The following is a 17,433-nucleotide window of genomic DNA, read 5'->3' as shown; positions in this document are numbered from 1 at the left end:
CAGTTAAAAAGAAAAAAAAAAGGAAATATCAGAGGTTCATTACAGGGAGGTCTAATCCTCATTAAATCAGGCTTTTCCCGAAACTTTTAGAAGTAGCACTTTGTTTTAGAAATAGCACTTTGTTTCCTAATTATTTTTTATTATGAACTTAATAGTCATCAATAAATATGAATATTTTCATGTACACATGGGACATCCAGATGTCGCAGTGAATAGAGCTCTGACCTAGAGTCCGGAAGACCTGAGTTCAAATCCAGCCTCAGACACTTACTGATCCTGGGCAAGTCACTTCACCCTGTTTGCCTCAGTTTCTTCATTTGTAAAATGAACTGGAGAAGGAAATGGCAAACCACTCCAGTCTCTGCCCCAAAATAAAAACACCAAAGCCCGAAGGAGTCACAAAGAGTTGGAGACTACAACTGGAGAAACAATTGGACAACAACTGTACACACGCGCAAACACATGCACACACACACACACACACACACACACACACACACACACACACACACACACTCAGAGGGGCAGCTAGGGAGAGCAGCAGGGAGAGAGCTGGACCAGGTGAGATCTGAACTGAGTTGTGAAGGTTGCCAGGAGCTGCGAGGGGGGAAGTTGGGAGTGAGAACATTCCAGGGACTTAGGAGAGAGAGGAGATGGAGCATAGTGTGGGAGGAAAAGCAGAAGATGGGAGCAAAGTGTAAGAAGGGAGAAGGGAAGGTAGGAAAAGGGGCCAGCTTGTGAGCTATTATTATATATAAAGCACAGAAAAAGAGTGTCGCATGAAACCATGAAAAATCTCCCATGTTCAGCTTTAAAAAGAAAAAAGTATACATTAAGCTACTGAGGATAAAGATGATGATGCAGGAAATAAGACATCCATAAAAACTTACATATCAATTTTAACATGGGAGTACCAACACTTACATGGTGTAGTGCCTAGAATTGGGAACACCCAAGTTCAAATCTGGCCTCAAATACTTAATGGCCATGTGACCCTGGACAAGTCACTTAACCTCTGTTTGCCTCAGTTTCCTCATTTGTAAAATGAATTGGAGAAGGAAATGGCAAACCACTCCAGGATCTTTGCCAAGAAAACCCCAAATGGAATTGTGAAGAGTTGGACACAACTAAACACTAACAAAAAGTACCAGTATTGCTCATCTTATCTGCATCCCTTCATTTCCTTTTGTGTATTTTAGCTATGTACCTTCAAGGTTGGATGGAAATATTTAATGCTTTTGTGAAAAGATTGAATTTTCCCTTTTGATGTGAAAAAGGTATTAAAATTAAAAAGATCCCCTTTTATTAATGGTCCCTTTGAGGTTGAAAATCAAGGGGCAATTTGTTAGATAAACAGCCTTATGAAGAGAGTCCAGTTCATGAACTTAACTAATTGTATTTGCTTGTATATTTGCATACCTACAAACCTTCCCCATTCAATTCATCTTGAACTCCCACAAACCTTCCAAATGAAAATGACAGCTTGCTTGGCTTTATGTAGCCTGAGAAGAGATTAATGATGTAAGCAAAAAGCTGTCACAGAGAAGGGATTTAAAAAAAAAAATAACCCTTTCAATCAAAAGGCTGAATTTCAGGACCAAGTGGAAGCACAATCTGACAGGAGAAACTTCTAAATGGCCAATCACCAAGCAGCAGTGAGGGAGACAGTGATAGACGGAGAGAAAGAGAGAAGCGCTGACCATCAGACTAAACTACTGCTTCAAAGAGGTACCCTTTCCTAATAATGATCCTCCAGGTTCAGCAAGATCCTGGGATTTCCAGCTGAGTCAATGTGGAAACCAGGAAAGATTTGTCCTGCAAGAAGTGACTGGACAGTAGCCTATTTCCTCACTGCCTTCCCCAAAATGCCTTATTTTGCCAGACTCCTTCTTTTCCTCTTTTGCTTCATCTTTCTTGTGGAAAGCAGGAATCCCAGGAGGAGACGCTGGTCTGGACAGCTGGAAATGCCCAGGCTAAGGTAAGGAAGCAGAGAAGGGTTCTGAAATTCTCAGGCAAACTCTCAAGACTTCCATGTAGCATTTTGCTATTGAAAATGTCCATTTCCTAACTAGACAATGTTTCTTGGAAATCTCTCTATCATATGATGGAATTATGTTTAGAGTTAACCTGTAAATTCTAGGTAGTTTGCCAGATTTGGATTTTTATTCCCTTCCCCTCTAAAGGTTGGGAATGTTAATGATGACACCACCATCACACATTGGTCAAATTCTCAGTGAATTTACACAAAGTAAACTCCCCTTAGTCATTCCCACAACTGTAGTCTTTAATCTTGCTGAAACTAGGGTTTCTAAATCAGTGTCAAAGAGAGGGCTAACTTCCCATAGCTCTGTGAAAACAGGCTCAAATATAATATTCCTGGGCAAGCAGCATGGGAGGAGTGAGAAACAGGACTCATTCATTCATTCAATCATCAAATTTTTAACTACCTGCCTACTGTATGCCAGGCAGATGTAAAGACAGAGGAAACAGTTAAATGATGCATTCATTCATTTTGTTGCTTTCTCCAGATGAAACTTCCTATTTAAGGGGGAATTTCTGAAAACTGTATGTGGGAGGCGTTGGAGAATAAAAACTTTAATTCTTAGATTATATTTTCCTTTCTCAATGTTCCCATATGTGAGAGGAAATGCAGAGGAGTTACATTACCAAGCAATCATGAATCTTCCAGCCCTGTGTCTATCATCTTATCCTATGACAGACATTTTAGAAAATTATATGCAGAGGGAAAACACCTTGAAAGCATCCTTTAGTCTTACAGTAGGACTTGATCACTTCAGACCTTAGGGGAAAAGATGGGCAATGCAAGTCTGCCATAGTGAGTTAAGTGAAATGTGTGGAATATTCAAATCTGGGACTATAAATATGGTGCCTGTTGGAAAAAGTTCCAAGAAATGTAGGTGAGGCAGGGAACTAGCACAGGAAAGGAGTTAACACCTGGGTGTTTCTGTTTAATTATTTTTCCTTACACAAAGGAGAGTTCAAAGATGGGGAAGGTAGTTGAAATGACTGTTGGGAAGACAAATGATATCAGTAAAGCATTTAAAATAAAATTAAATAAAATAAGTCACCTTCAGATACCGATTTTTACAAATATAAATTAATCAATTTAGATTTTTAAAAATGTGTATTTAAAAAATTTTAATTTAAAAAATGATACCCATATAATATGGTTCTCCATTAGGCATTAGGTAGATTAAGCCTGTGGAGACTTCATTTCTAAATATATTCTGAAAGGACCAGGGAACCGCTAGGATTAAGCGTATGAGACTGATTATTGGCTTCATGCATGCTGATAGAATTGTTACTGAATTAAATTTTAATTATTAAGTAAACTGTGATAGTATCTTTGAAAATTAGTTTGTTACTTCATTAAGACCTTGAGCCTCTCTTTCTAGAGGGTGGTATTTTTTTTCAAGGCTTATCTATTCTTAAATTCACAAAAACAATAGTTCTTGAGATTTCATTAGCAAACATTAAGCATTTTTAAGTGGTAACCCTTCAAAGGACATAAAACAGATTTTTATCAGTTTTGCAGATGTTTGCATTTAAATCATTAAGTTGTCAAAATTTGTTTTTTATTGTGCAGATTTTATTCCCCCTTTTCTGATACACAAAGATTTCTTATTTTTGAGAGCAAGGGGGAAGAAGAGAGAAGGTTTAGAACTGTGATTTCATCAGTGAAGGGAACTCCTTGTACGAACACCCCCTCCACCTGTGCAAATCAACAACCTTTATCTGACTTATAGTCTTAGAGTTGTCTGGGGCATTGATACTATATTTCAGAGACAGAACTCAAACCCAGGTCTTTCTGAGTCCAAGGTCCACCCTTTTTTCCATTATACCATGATACCCCTCCCTCTTATTGCATACAAAATACGTGAAATAGTTACTTGAAATACACAGCACTCTCTTCTTTCAGAGTTCAAAGGAGTTCCAACAAATTTTAATTTATTGCTACCTAATTTTGTTTCCTCCTGCCCCCAAGTTCTCCAAGTTGTCTCTTTACCAACTGCCAATATGGCAGTTCATATTGGTAAAGGAAATCACAAGTATCAATCATACCAGAACTAAGTCTTATGAGTACTGGGAGTTCTGGCTATTAATAGCATTTTCTCTCCCCAACATGTAAGGCTTCCTGTACAGGGCTTGGCTGTCAGAAGACTTGGCTTCAAGTCCTAACTTTGCTTCTCAGTCAGTCATCATCTGTGAAATGCCTACTATGTGTCAAGCATTATGCTACATGTTGAGGCTAGAAACAAAAATGAAACAACTCCTACTTCAGTGAGATCACAGTCTAACATAAAGCAACATATGCTTATAAGTGTATAAAGAAGAAATACTAAGTAATTGAGAAGGGGGCAAACTAGGCCACTGGGATGGAGAGAGGTTCAGGAAAGTCCTCATGTAGGAGGTAGTATCTGAGCTGAACTTTGAAGGAAACTCGGAATTATAGGAGATAGGAACGGAGTGCATTTTAGCCAAGAGGGATAACTAGTGTGAAAGGCACAGAGATAGAAGATAAAATTGCACGTGTAAGAAAAGCAAGATCACTTTGGCTGCATTGTAGAAAGTGTGAAGGGGAGTAATGGATGATAAGTCTAGAAGGGTAAGTGGAGGCAGATTGGAGACATCTTTAAATGCCAAATAGAAGCCTTTGTGTTTGATCTCAGAGGCAATATGGAGCCATTGGAGCTTTGTGAGCAGAAAAGTGACATGGACCTATATAGACCTATACTTTAGGAAAATCACTTTGGCAGTTGGCCGGAGGATAGAGTGGAGAGGAAGAGCCTTGGGGAAAGGAGACCAATAAGGAGGGAAGGTGATGAGAGCCTGTACTAGGGTGGTGGCCTATCAGTGGAAAGAAGAGCATGGATAGGACAGATTTACTTACTATATGCTGTTTATCATTTGGGTTCTTATGAGGGCACTCAAACTCCTGTTGGAAGAACCATTCCTCCAACACAGTACTTTTTTTTTTTAAGTTCTTCATAGCTATTTCTGAGGTCCCATTGGTGCAAATTTCCTGCATGTGGCCCCATCCTGTAGCCACTGCTACAATAGCAAAGTTCCTTGAGCAAATCATTTCCATTTTCCTCATTTTGTATATTGGTTGAATGCAAAGTATCCTCAGTAGAGGAGATATGGAGGAAAAGAAAGTAGTCCCATTTACATGCAAATGAGAATTCATCTTATAGGAAATTTTAAAAGTTATTTGATTAGAAGGAGAATTGTAAGCAAAAATTAATCCTTAGGATGATAACTATGTATTACCTCCAAGGCTTTTTTCTTAACAGCTTATAAGTTTTGTAGAATTTTTTTTTTCATTCATGACACTCCAGGGTCAGTAAATACTCAGATCTGCAGTAATCAGTTGATTTGTCCTCCTCTGGCACTATCCTGTCTTTGATCTCTGACTATCTCCGAGGTGGATACCTTAACCTGAATCTTCTGTTGCCAGATAAAATGTAATATGGAAAAAACTAAAGTCTTCCTTTGGTACAATTTCTGTATTACCCAAAGTTAGTGCATCCACATAAAACTAATTACAGTCTAGGTCCTTCCTTCCTTCCTTCCATCGATTTTCCTTCCTTCCTTCCTTCCATCGATTTTCCTTCCTTCTTTCCTTCCCTTCTTTATCTTTCTTCCTTCTTTCCTTCCTTTCTTCCTTTTTCCCTTCCTCCCTCCCTACTTTCTCTAAAACCTTTCCTATTCTGCCCCAGTTCATCACCAAATTCCTATTTCATTCAGTGACCTTCACTTAAGCTATCAATCACCCTGCTGCCAAAGTACTGTCCACATCTTTCCACTTAACAACAACCCTCCTGGGGCTCTGCTTGGAAAAGTGAGATAGTGATGTCAAAATAAATCTGGATTTGGAGTAAGAGAAGTTGAGTTTGGACTGCTGCGTACTACCTGTGTGATCTTGTGCAAGTCATTTAGCTTCTTTTGGACTCCCGTTTCCTCATCTGTAAAATGAACAGTTGGACCAGGTGGTCTCTGAGGTCCCTTCCAGCTCCAAATTTGTGATACTATTATCTCTTCTGGGATCACATACAAATTTCTAACCCTAACCTTTAAAACTTTCCATTCAGAGGCACCCTGGTATAGTGGAGAGGATATTAGGCTTAAAGTCAGGAAGACCTGGGTTCAAATTCAGTCCTCAGATAGTTTCTACCCAGGTGGCCCTGGGCAAATCAATAATATCTCAGTTTCAATTTCCTCACATATAGGGGGTCTGGTTGGATTTGGTCTTCCAGATCTAAATCTATAATCGCATGATAACCTAGTTTGTTTAGTTCTGTCCACTTGAGTCTATCTTGATCCTTCTTCTTGAACTTGGTCCTTTTTTTTTCTTTTCCAAATTTGTTAATTTATTTGTTTTCAGTTTTCAACAATCACTTCTGTAAGTTCCAAATCTTCTTCCCCTCCCTCCCACTTCTTTCCCTAAGACAGCATGCAATCCTATATTAATTCTACGCATGCATTCCTGTTAAACATTTTTGCGTTAGTCATGTTGCATAGAAAAATTAAAACGAATGGGAGAAACTATGAGAAAAACAAAACATAACAAAGGAGAAAATAGTCTGCTTCATTCTGCATTTCAACTCCATAGTTCTTTCTCTGAATGTGGATGACATTTTGCATCATGAGTCCTTTGAAAATGTTTTAGGTCCTTGCACTGTTGTGAAGGGCTAAGTCTATCAGAAACAGTCCTCACATACTGTGACTGTTACTGTGTATAATGTTCTGGTTCTGCTCACTTCACTCAGTATCAATTCATATAAGTCTTTCCAGGTTTTTCTGAAGTCTCCCTGCTCATCATTCCTCATAGCACAATAGTATTCCATTACATTCATATTCCACAACTTGTTCAACCATTCCCCAATTGATGGGCATCCCCTCCATTTCCAGTTCTTGGCCTCCACAAAAAGAGCTGCTAGAAATATTTTTGTACATGTCAGTCCTTTTCTAATTTTTATGATCTCTTTGGGATGCAGCCCTAGAAGCAGAATTGCTAGGTCAAAAGGTATACACATTTTTATAGTGCTTTGGGCATACTGAATTTGGTCCTTTTTTTCCTAACTGTGAACCTTCTCACCAAACTTTTGAATACTTGGAACAGACAAACTTCATTTTTCTCTCTCGTAGCCTGGAAGATATCTATTTCTAGAAGCTTTTCTTAATTAACACCCATTCTCTGGCCCACCAACATTTTCCTCTTGCCTCATCCAACTCTTCTTTCCCGTTTCCTTTCTAGGAAGTTTGTTTGTACTGAAAACTTGTTGATTGTTGCCCAAATGTTTTCTGATGGTCTGGTTTGTAATGGGAGAGCCATCCTGATGGGTAGAGAAATTGATTGCAGGTGAACTTAGCCATTGTAGTAGAGAGGTGACCCCTAGAAACTTTCCCAACAATGGAAAGAAGTAGGGAGTGAAGGCAGAAGGGAAAGTGAACATTCACTTACTTGCCTTACTTTTCTTCTTTTTTTAAAATAAATTTTATTTTTCAAAATGAACTAAAAACCACTTTCTCACCACTACCCCCCATATTGAAAAAGGAAAAAAATAAACAAAGCTCTTGTAACAATATGCACAGTCAAGCAAAATAAATTCCCTAATTGACCAAATCAAAATAACATGTCTTATTTTCTACTCCAAGTCCATGATTTTTCTCTCAGGAGGTGAGTAGCATGTTTCATCATAAGTCCTCTGTGATCATGGTGGGTCACTGTGTTCATCAGAGTTCTTAAGCCTTTCAAGGTTGTTTGCTTTTACATTACTGCTGCTTTTGTATAAATGTTTCTTCTGGTCCTGCTTATGTCACTCTGCTTCATTACATACTAGTCTTTGCAAGTTTCTCTGAAACCATCCCCCTTGTCATTTCTCACAACACCCCAATCTTTTCTAAGCAGATAAAACATACACAGGTAAACTGGGATCCTGATGTCTGTCCTTGATTCTTTAAATCAGTTAACTGGCAACTGCATTGTTCTTCATGCTCTCACCATGGTTGCCTCTAGACCACATCCTTCATTGAAAAAAAATGTCTTTTAAAAATGAATTTTTTTTTACACAACAGGCACTTCCCAATAGACACCCAAAGAACTCCCCTTTCAAGTCCACTTCCTTTGCAATGAGGGCCAAAGCATGTCTCCATCCCCATGAAGCCAAGGAACACATGTTCCCCGGCCACAGTTACATCTGAAGTTTGCATCTTCCTCAAACTCCACCCTCAGAGATGCCTAATAAACTAAAATTATAATAGTATCACTTTCTTCATTGCAATTTCCTTATTGTTAATAAAGAAAACCTTAATCCTATCATCTGTTGTCTTGAACAATGTCATAAGAAACATTCAACTCTCATTCTTTTTTTCCAATATTTATATGAGGACTTTTCCCCTTTCCTATTTCTGTACCTTTTCTGAAAAAAACTTTTAAGAAAGACTACAGAACTCTAGATTGTTTTCAGCATAAAGTCTTCTTATCTAGGCTCTTTATTAACAGAATACCATTCCATGCTTCCTAGATTCCACACTCACCCTCACTCCCATGCACCATCACCACAAAATGGCCTCAAGCCCTCTGTCTTTAGCAATCAAGGCTATGCTTTTTCATCTCAACACATTCATTAATCACCTACTATGTTCAAGACAAACAAAACAAAATAACCTTCCCAAATACACCAAAAAACCCCAAAACACACTAAGAACAAAAACTGTTGAGTTTAATATGCTGTGTAGGATCTCTGTGATTTGATCTCATTTGAAACTCATGACATCCCTGAAATCAGAGATCATAGTGCCAAGACTGTCCTTTGACTAGTGCCAGGCTGTTGTCTCTTGTAAAAGAATGAACCCTGAAGTACCCTGTTTTCCTTTAAATAGCCCAAAGGACCAAGTTGTTATTGGAGCAGGCTATTAAGTAGCTATTCCTCAAAAAAACTTTCATTAATGGCCTCAGGATTACTGAGCTCTCTCCTCTGGGCCACAAGAGTTCAGGGACTTCAGTCACTCTAATCCTTCCCTCTAAATTGATGTGAAAACTGTGTTCTGGTAAAGAGGGATTTTCTCTTTGAGATGCATAGAGGCAGTTAGCTTGCTTGACATAATTTAATTTCTATGATCGGTTAAGCCTTTTATCGGAATTCTTGGTGCACTTCTGCCAGTGAAGACAATACACAATTCCCACTTCTTGCTTATTTCTGTGTCAGAAGATCTGGGCCCTAGGCCCCTGTTAGCAGAATTACCCCTTGAGACTATTCTTAGCCAAAAGGCCAATTAGTTCTGGAAAAGCTTGTATATAGTTCTATTACTTTGACGTTACACATGTGACTTCAAACTAGGATGCCATTCAAATTAAATAAGGGGGAAATCTGATCCAGAAGGACTCTGTAACATAGATCTATTTTTAAAATGCAAGTAGGGACTCCATTTTCTGCGCTCAAGAATTTCAACTGTCCCCCTATTCTCTTATAAAGTCATTTCTCTGTAGTTCCTCCAAATGTGTAGTAGATAGAGCACTGGGTCTGGATTCAAGAAGGCCTGTGTTCAAATATGGCTTCAATTACTATCTGTGTTGCCTGTGCAACTTACTTAACCTCATTTAATTTAGTTTTCTCTCCTGTTGAGTAAAATAATACCAATTACATCCCAAGGTTGTTGTGAGAATCAAATGGGATAATATCCTTGAATGGGTTAGCCTAGTGCCCAGCTTATAGTAGGTATTGTAGAAATGCTCACTCCCTTTCCTTCTTTCTTATCTTCCCTAATTAAGGATTAGGAATGGGAATCATTTCAGGTCCTTTTTCCTGTCTCCCACCCCCCAATCTTAAGCTTAAGACCAAAGCCAAGTCTCACTAAAGGTGTTTTGTTGCTAAAAGGGTTGGTTCTCATGGGATCCTTGAAGGACAGTACTATCCCAAAAGACAGGTTGCTATGGACATCTCTGAGACTCACTATTCTCATCTGTCAAATGGGGATTATACTTGCATTATTTATTTTTGAGGGTGTTTGTGGGGAGAGCTCTTTGTGAGGATTAAAACATGTCAGAAATGAAACCTAGTAAAATTAGAGCAGCAAGTGTTCTAGTAGCCTGGCATTCAAGGACAGTGGGAGCCTGCCCTCTTGAGAAAAGATTTAGGACTGACCATGAGGTAAAGCACCATATCTCCAAATTTGGTCTTCAGACCCCCCCCAAGGTTCTCATGACTCTTTCTGGGAAATCCGTGAGGTCAAAACAATTTTCACAATAATTCTAAGGCATTATTTGCCTTTTAAAATGTTCCTTCCTTTTCCAACTCATATCTATGTGAGGTTAGATTTTCTTCATATACTTCAACCAGATTTCAGCGGATTGAATGCTGAAGCAGATATGCAAATTCAGTTTTCTTGTACTAAGCCAGACATTAAAGAGATTTACAAAAATACCTAAAACAATACCATTTTCCTCACTATTTTTTTTCATTTTGGAAAATATATTCTTGCCTAAAGACATGTCATTTATGTCTATTATTATTATTTTAAATGAATAAATACATATTTTAAAAACTTGTCAGCTTTAAATTCTAAGATTCTAAATATACTAGATAGAGCCTAAGATACACAAAGTTTCTTTGAGGTCCTCATTAATTTTTAAGAATACAAAGGGGTCCTGAGATTGAAAAGTTTGAGAATTACTGCTCTAAAGGGTAAAGTAAACCAAAGCAAACTAGACAACCAAAGACCAGCCAAGACAAATAAACTCGTCAGTCTGGCAACCTCCCGTTCAAAGTATGCCATGGTGTGATTTTGTATCTTTGTATGCAAACCTGTCATCAACGTTTATTGTCTGTTGTGTTCAGACTCCAGTGTTAGGTGCTAGGGAAGGCCAGAGTTTGGATGTGGCACAGTCCCTGCTCTCAAGGAGCTTAGGACTCTCTCTTGGGGACCATTCACATGCAGTCATCATCAAATAGCTAACATTTACGCAATGCTTTAAGGTTTGCAAAGAGATGTCCTCACAGGCACCCTGGGAAGCAGGGAATTCCCATCTGACAGATGAGGACAATGAAGGAAATTGTCTGCCTCTAGGCTGTATGTAACTTCTCAGCCCTCTGTTGGGACAGTCCCATCCTTCCAGAAAACAACCTCTTTTTATCAATAAGGAACCTTAGTATGACTTAAGCTTCAGTTCAAGATTTGAGATTGGGAATGGAAGGAAAAGGACCTGGGATGATTCTCACTCTTAAACCCCAAATGAGAGAGATGTGAAAAGAGAAAGAAGGCAAGAAGGAAAGGTACACTACAGAATTATTTGTATCTGCTTAGAAATAAAGATCTATTCATCTCATTTGAGCTTCATTATAGCCCAATGAGCCAGCTGCTGTTAATATTATCCCCATTTTACAGAGAAGGAAACAGACTTAGGTAGGTTAAGGGATTTGTCTATGGTCTCACAGCTAGTAAGTGTCAGAGCTGGGTTCGGACCGAAGGTCTCTCCTGTCTCTTAAGGCCAGTGATCTCTTTCACTATCCTGGATTGCAACATACCACCATCGATCAACAGAAGCAATAGCAGCAGCTCTCACTTATATGGATATGGTTAGGAAAGCACTTTCCTCATAACAAATCTGGAGTGTGTGTATAAATATATACATATATGTGGATATATTTACACACACACATATATATGTACACACATGTACCTTTATATATGTATTTATAAAAATCTGTACATGTATAAATCTATAGTGTGTATACATATAACCTTTATATTTATAAATGTAAATCTATATATGTAAATATAAATCTATACTATGTGTATGTGGATATATATACATATATTTATACACCTTTATAGCTAAATGTGTGTATCTATATACACTATATAGATATATGTTATCTGTTTTATATATACATATACATGTGTGTGTGTATATACACACACACATATATTTGTTGTTATTGGTGAGTCATTCAGTCATGTCTGACTCTGTGATCCTATAGAACATAGCACTCCAGGCCCTGCTGTCCTCCACTGTTTTCCAAGTCTGTCCAAGCTCATGTTTATTACTTCCATGACACTATCTATCCATCTCATCCTCTGCTGCCCCCTTTCCTTTTGACTTCAGTTTTTCCTAACATCAGGTTCTTTTTCAATGAGTCCTGTCTTCTCATTATGTGGCCAAAGTATTTAAGCTTCAGCTTTAGTATTTCACCTTCCAGTGAATAGTTTGAATTAATTTTTTTAAGTATTGATTCATTTCACCTCCTTGCTTTTCAAGGGACTTTCAAAAGTCTTCACCTGCACCACAATTCAAAAGTGTTGTTTCTGTGGTATTCAGCTTTCCTTATAGTCCAACTCTCACAGCCATACGTTACTATCAGAAAAACCGTAGCTTTGACTATATGGAACTTTGTTGGGCAAGGTGATGTCTCTGCTTTTTAGTATGCTGTCGAGATTTGCCATCGCTTTCCTTCTGAAGATCAAGCATCTTTTAATTTCATGGCTGTAGTTGCTGTCTGCAGTGATCTCTGAGCCCAACAATATAAAATCTGACACTGCTTCCATTTCTTCTCCCTCTATTTGCCAGGAAGCAATGGGACCAGTGGCCATGATTTTAGTTTTTTTTTTTTTTTATGTTAAGTTTCAAGCCAGCATTTACAATTTCCTCTTTCATCCACATCAAAAGACTTTTTATTTCCTCTTCATTTTCTGCCAGCAGAGTGGTATCATCTACATATCTGAGATTGTTGATTTTTCTCCCAGAAACCTTAATTCTAGCTTTGATTTGTCCAGCTTGGCGTTGTGTATGATGTACTTTGCACAGAAGTTAAATAAGGTGACAATAAACAGCCTTGTTATATTCCTTTTCCAATCTTAAACCAATCAGTTGTTCCATATTCTAACATATAGGTTTCTCAGGAGACCAGTAAGATGATCTGGTACTCCCATCTCTTTGAGGACTTGCCACATTTTGTTGTGATCCATGTAATCAGACTTTAGTTGTGGTCAATAAAGCAGGAGTAGACATTTTTCTGGAACTTCCTTTGCTTTCTCTATAATCCAGCAAATGTTGGCAGTATATTCTTTAGTTCCTCTGCCTCTTCTAAAACCATCCTGCTCTTCAGTTCACATGTACCTGAAGTCTAGCTTGCAGAATCTTAAGTAAAAACTTGCTGGTGTGTTAAATTAGCGTGATTGTTTGATAATTTGAACATTCTTTGGCACTACCCTTCTTTAGGAATGGGATGTAAACTGTTCTTTTCCAATCCAGTGGCCACCGTTGAGTTTCCAAATTTGCTAACATATTGAGTGTAACACTTTAACAGCATCATCTTTTAGGACTCAGCTAGAATTTCATCATTTCCACTAGCTCTATTGTTAGGGCTTTCTAAAATCCACTTGAATTCATTTTCCAGGATGTATTGCTCTAGAACAGATGTTAAGATTTTTCTTGTATAGTTTTTCTGTGTTCTTGCCATCTCTTTTTAATCTCTTCTAGTTCTGTTAAATCCCTACCACTTCTGTCTTTTATCATGCCCATTTTGGCTTGAAAGGTTCCCTTAATATCTCTAATTATCTTGAAGAGATCTCTTGTTTTTCCCATTCTGTTATTTTCTTCTATTTCTTTGCATTGCTCATTTAAGAAAACCTTCTTATGTCTCCCTGCTTTTCTCTGGCATTTCACATTCAGTTGGGTGTATCTTTCCCTTTCTCCTTTCCTTTTGCTTTCCTTCTTTCCTCAGTTATTGTAAAGTCTCATCAGGCAGCCATTTTGCTTTCTTGCTTCTTTTTCAGAATGTTTTTTATTGCTGCCTCCTTGTACAATATTAAAAACCTATGTCCATAGTTCTTCAAACACTCTATCTGCCAGATCTAATCCCTTAAACCTATTCATCCACTTCATATTCATAAGGGATATTATTTAGGTCATGCCTATGTGGTCTGGTGATTTTCCTACTTTCTTCAATTTAAGTCTGAATTTTGTACTAAGAAGCTCACGATCTGAGCCACAGTCAGCTCCAGATCTTGTTTTAATCAACCGTATAGAGATTCTCTACCTTTGACTGCAAGTCATATAATCAATCTGATTTCCATATTGACCATCTGGTGATATTCATATGCAGAGTTGCTTTTTGGCTTGTTGAAAAGGAGTGTTTGTTATGACCAGCAAGTTATCTTAACAAAACTATTAGTATTAGTCTCTGCCCTATTTCATTTTGTATTCCAAGGCCAAACTTGCCTGTTACTTCAATTATCTTTTGATTTTCTATTTTAGCATTCCAATTCCCTATGATGAATGTGGCACTTTTTTTGTGTGTTATTTCTAGAAGATGTTATAAGTCTTCATAGGACTGATTAAGTTTGGCCTCTGGCATCAGTGATTAGGTCATAGATTTGCATTACTCTAATGTTGAACAGTTTGCCTTGAATTCAGATATCACTGTCATTTTTGAGATTATACTTTCGTAGTGCTTTTCTTACTTTTATTGACTTTGAGGGCTAGTCAATTCTTCTAAGGAATTCTTGCTCACAATAGCATATATAGTGATCATCTGAATCAAACTCACTCATTCCCATCCATAGAAGTTCACTGACACCAAGGTATCAATGTTTATTTTTTCCATTTCCTGTTTGACTACATCCAGCTTATCTTGGTTCATAGATCTTACATTTCAAGTTCCTAAGTAATACGAACTCTCCTTTTGTCAACAGACACATCCGCAGCTGAGTTTCCTTTTGGCTTTGGCCCAGTCATTTCATTAGTACTGGAGTTACTTGTAGGTGTCCTCTGCTCTTCCCCAGTAATGTGTTGGACACCTTCTGGCCTAAGGGGACCATTTCCTGGTGTCATATCTTTTATCATTTTAATACTGTTCATAGAGTTTTCTTAGCTAAAATATTAGAGTGATTTGCCATTTCCTTCTGCAGTGGATCACGTTTTGTCAACACTCTCCACTATGACTTGTCTGTCTTGGGTAACCCTGCCTAGCATAGCTCACAGTTTCATTGAGATATGCAAGCCTCTCCACCACAACAAGGCAGTGATCCAGGAGTGTGTGTGTGTGTGTGTGTGTGTGTGTGTGTGTGTGTGTGTGTGTGTGAGCTAGGTGATGCAATACATACAGCACTGGGCCTATACTCAGGAAGACTCATCTTGAGTTCAAATCTGGCCTCAGACACTTACTAGCTGTGTGACCCTGGTTAAGTTACTTAACTCTGGTTGCCTCGTCTGTAAAATGAATTGGAGAAGGAAATGGAAAACCACTCCAGTATCTTTACCAAATAAACCACAAATGGGACACAAAGAGTTAGACACAGCTGAAGAAAGACTGAACAACCACAGGAACAGCAACAAAATATATATACATACACAAACATACACACACACACACACACACACACACACACATATATATATAGAAATCTGTATTATGTGTATATGCACATGTGTATGTTTCTCGCTATATACATACATATATACACACACACATACATATACATACATATACATATATGCTTGCATGGTGAAAGATATAGATATGTATGTATGTATATATCTATATCTTTCACCATGCAAGCATTATTATCCCTTCCTGTATTTTATAGAAGAAAAAACTGAATCTGAAAGAGCTAAGTGTTGAAACAGCAACTTACATTCAGGTATTTTTACTCTGAATCTAATGTCTTTCCACTATACTATGCTGCTTGCTTGCAACAAGAATGGAGCTTATTACTCTTATACGATGATATTATTTGCATATAGTTACTATATAGACCAGTTTGGAAATCTCACATAAGATGTTCATAACCGGCTCTGTTTAAGTGGGTGAGAAAAGAAAATGAGATAGTGTGTCTCATTTCTAAGCAGATAAGAAAAGCAGGGAGTTTGTTCAATGAAGAAAGCACTGCATAATTAGAGATCTACATGTTTTTTATGACCTATTGTTAATAAATGTTAATATTAATTTTTTAAAATAAAAAGAAAAGCAAGGAGAAAGGAAGAAAAGCCAAGACAAGACTAGAAGGATGTAGTCCAGGAAAAGGAAGAAGAGTGAGAGGGGAGAGAGATAGAAGATCTGTCATCTGATAGAGCAGAAAGAGTCTGGTGGGAGTTGGTTCTATCCGCAGCTTTGCCACTAACTAACTATGTGACCGTAGGCAAGTCAGTTTCAGGGCCTCGGTTCATACATCTGTAAAATGAGGGATTTGGGTCTCCAAGGAACATCCCTTCCAGCTTGGATGTTTGATGATTCTGTTAGACCATTCTTTCCTTAGAAGAATCAGTGATTAAATTCAGTCTTTAGGTCTACTGGGTAATCTTTGCAGTTTCCTTAAGTGTGCTATTTGACTTATGCATCTTTGCTAGTGGCATCCAGGCCTGTTCATTATCCAAAATACCAAAGTGCTTTTGTTAATCCTGTAGGGAGCACATACATGATGCTTTGATCACCCACTTAGCACAAAACGACCGTCATCTCCTAGAAAAAGCAAAATAACAAGAAAATGGTCACTATTCAATGATAACTTTTTCTTGAATTTAATGTAAAAATAAATTTCTTTTTTACATCTCCTTCACTCCTCTCTCCACTCCCCCCACCCCCCAGGAACTGAACCCTCCTTTCTAACAAAGAAAAACAGGTTAAGCAAAAACACCTACTAGAAGGATTGCATCTGACAGTATGTATGTCTCATTCTGCTGCCATAGTCCCCCACCTCTCTGACAAGAGGCAGGATGTCTGCACGCTTCATCATCTGCTCTCTAGGACTATCATTGAGTTTGCTCTCTCAGCATTTGGGGTTAAGTGACTTACCCAGGGTCACACAGCTATTAAGCATCTGAAGTGTGATTTGAACTTCGGTCCTCCCGACTCCAGGGTTGGTAGTTTACCCACTGTGTCACTGAGCTGCCCCTGTCTGGTTTTTTTAAATTTGCAGTTAAGCTTCCTTTGAGTGATCAAATTTCATTTACATTTTAACCAAAACTTTTTGAGTGATGGCAGAGAGTTCAGCACAATTCTGCCCAAAATTATGAACAGGTACTCTAGATGAGATATACTAGCAGCTTAACTCCTCCCAGTCTCCACTGACCCTTCCAAACACATATCATGATAGAAAAAAAAGGTCATCTGAAGGACATAATGCTGCAATATATACTTTCTCACTATGTCATCCAGTTTGTTTGTACTGTGGAATAGTGTCCAATGGAAGAGGTTTTATTTTGTGTCTTTGCAGTCACTTATATAAGAAGACTCATGACATAACAAAATTCCAAAAAGGAAAAACCGAACACCTTCTGCGAATAGATGAGCATGATTTCACCATGAGGCCAGCCTTTGGAGGTATGACTTTTTACTCCCTTTATTATCTGTGCCTTGTCTCATTAGTTTTGCAGAATCCTTCCCTCTCTTTTTGTCTGTGCAGCCAACT

At 38.1% G+C, this 17,433-nt stretch overlaps 1 protein-coding gene across 1 annotated transcript in view; it reads left to right on the top strand.

Moving 5' to 3' along the window:
* The first annotated feature begins 1,509 nt into the window (after positions 1 to 1,509).
* LOC140526528 (gamma-aminobutyric acid receptor subunit rho-2) overlaps positions 1,510 to 17,433 on the top strand; it is a 68,950-nt gene continuing 53,026 nt past the window's right edge. The window contains exons 1-2 of the mRNA XM_072642812.1: positions 1,510 to 1,978; positions 17,239 to 17,345. Coding sequence (XP_072498913.1) covers positions 1,791 to 1,978; positions 17,239 to 17,345 — 295 coding nt within the window. The 5' untranslated portion in view covers positions 1,510 to 1,790. The remainder of the gene's footprint in view (positions 1,979 to 17,238; positions 17,346 to 17,433) is intronic.

The sequence above is a fragment of the Notamacropus eugenii genome, chromosome 2, assembly GCF_028372415.1.
Source record: "Notamacropus eugenii isolate mMacEug1 chromosome 2, mMacEug1.pri_v2, whole genome shotgun sequence".
Classification (NCBI taxonomy): Eukaryota; Metazoa; Chordata; class Mammalia; order Diprotodontia; family Macropodidae; genus Notamacropus; species Notamacropus eugenii.
Note: the sequence above shows the minus strand (reverse complement) of the source record. Positions and strands in the feature narration are given on the sequence as shown.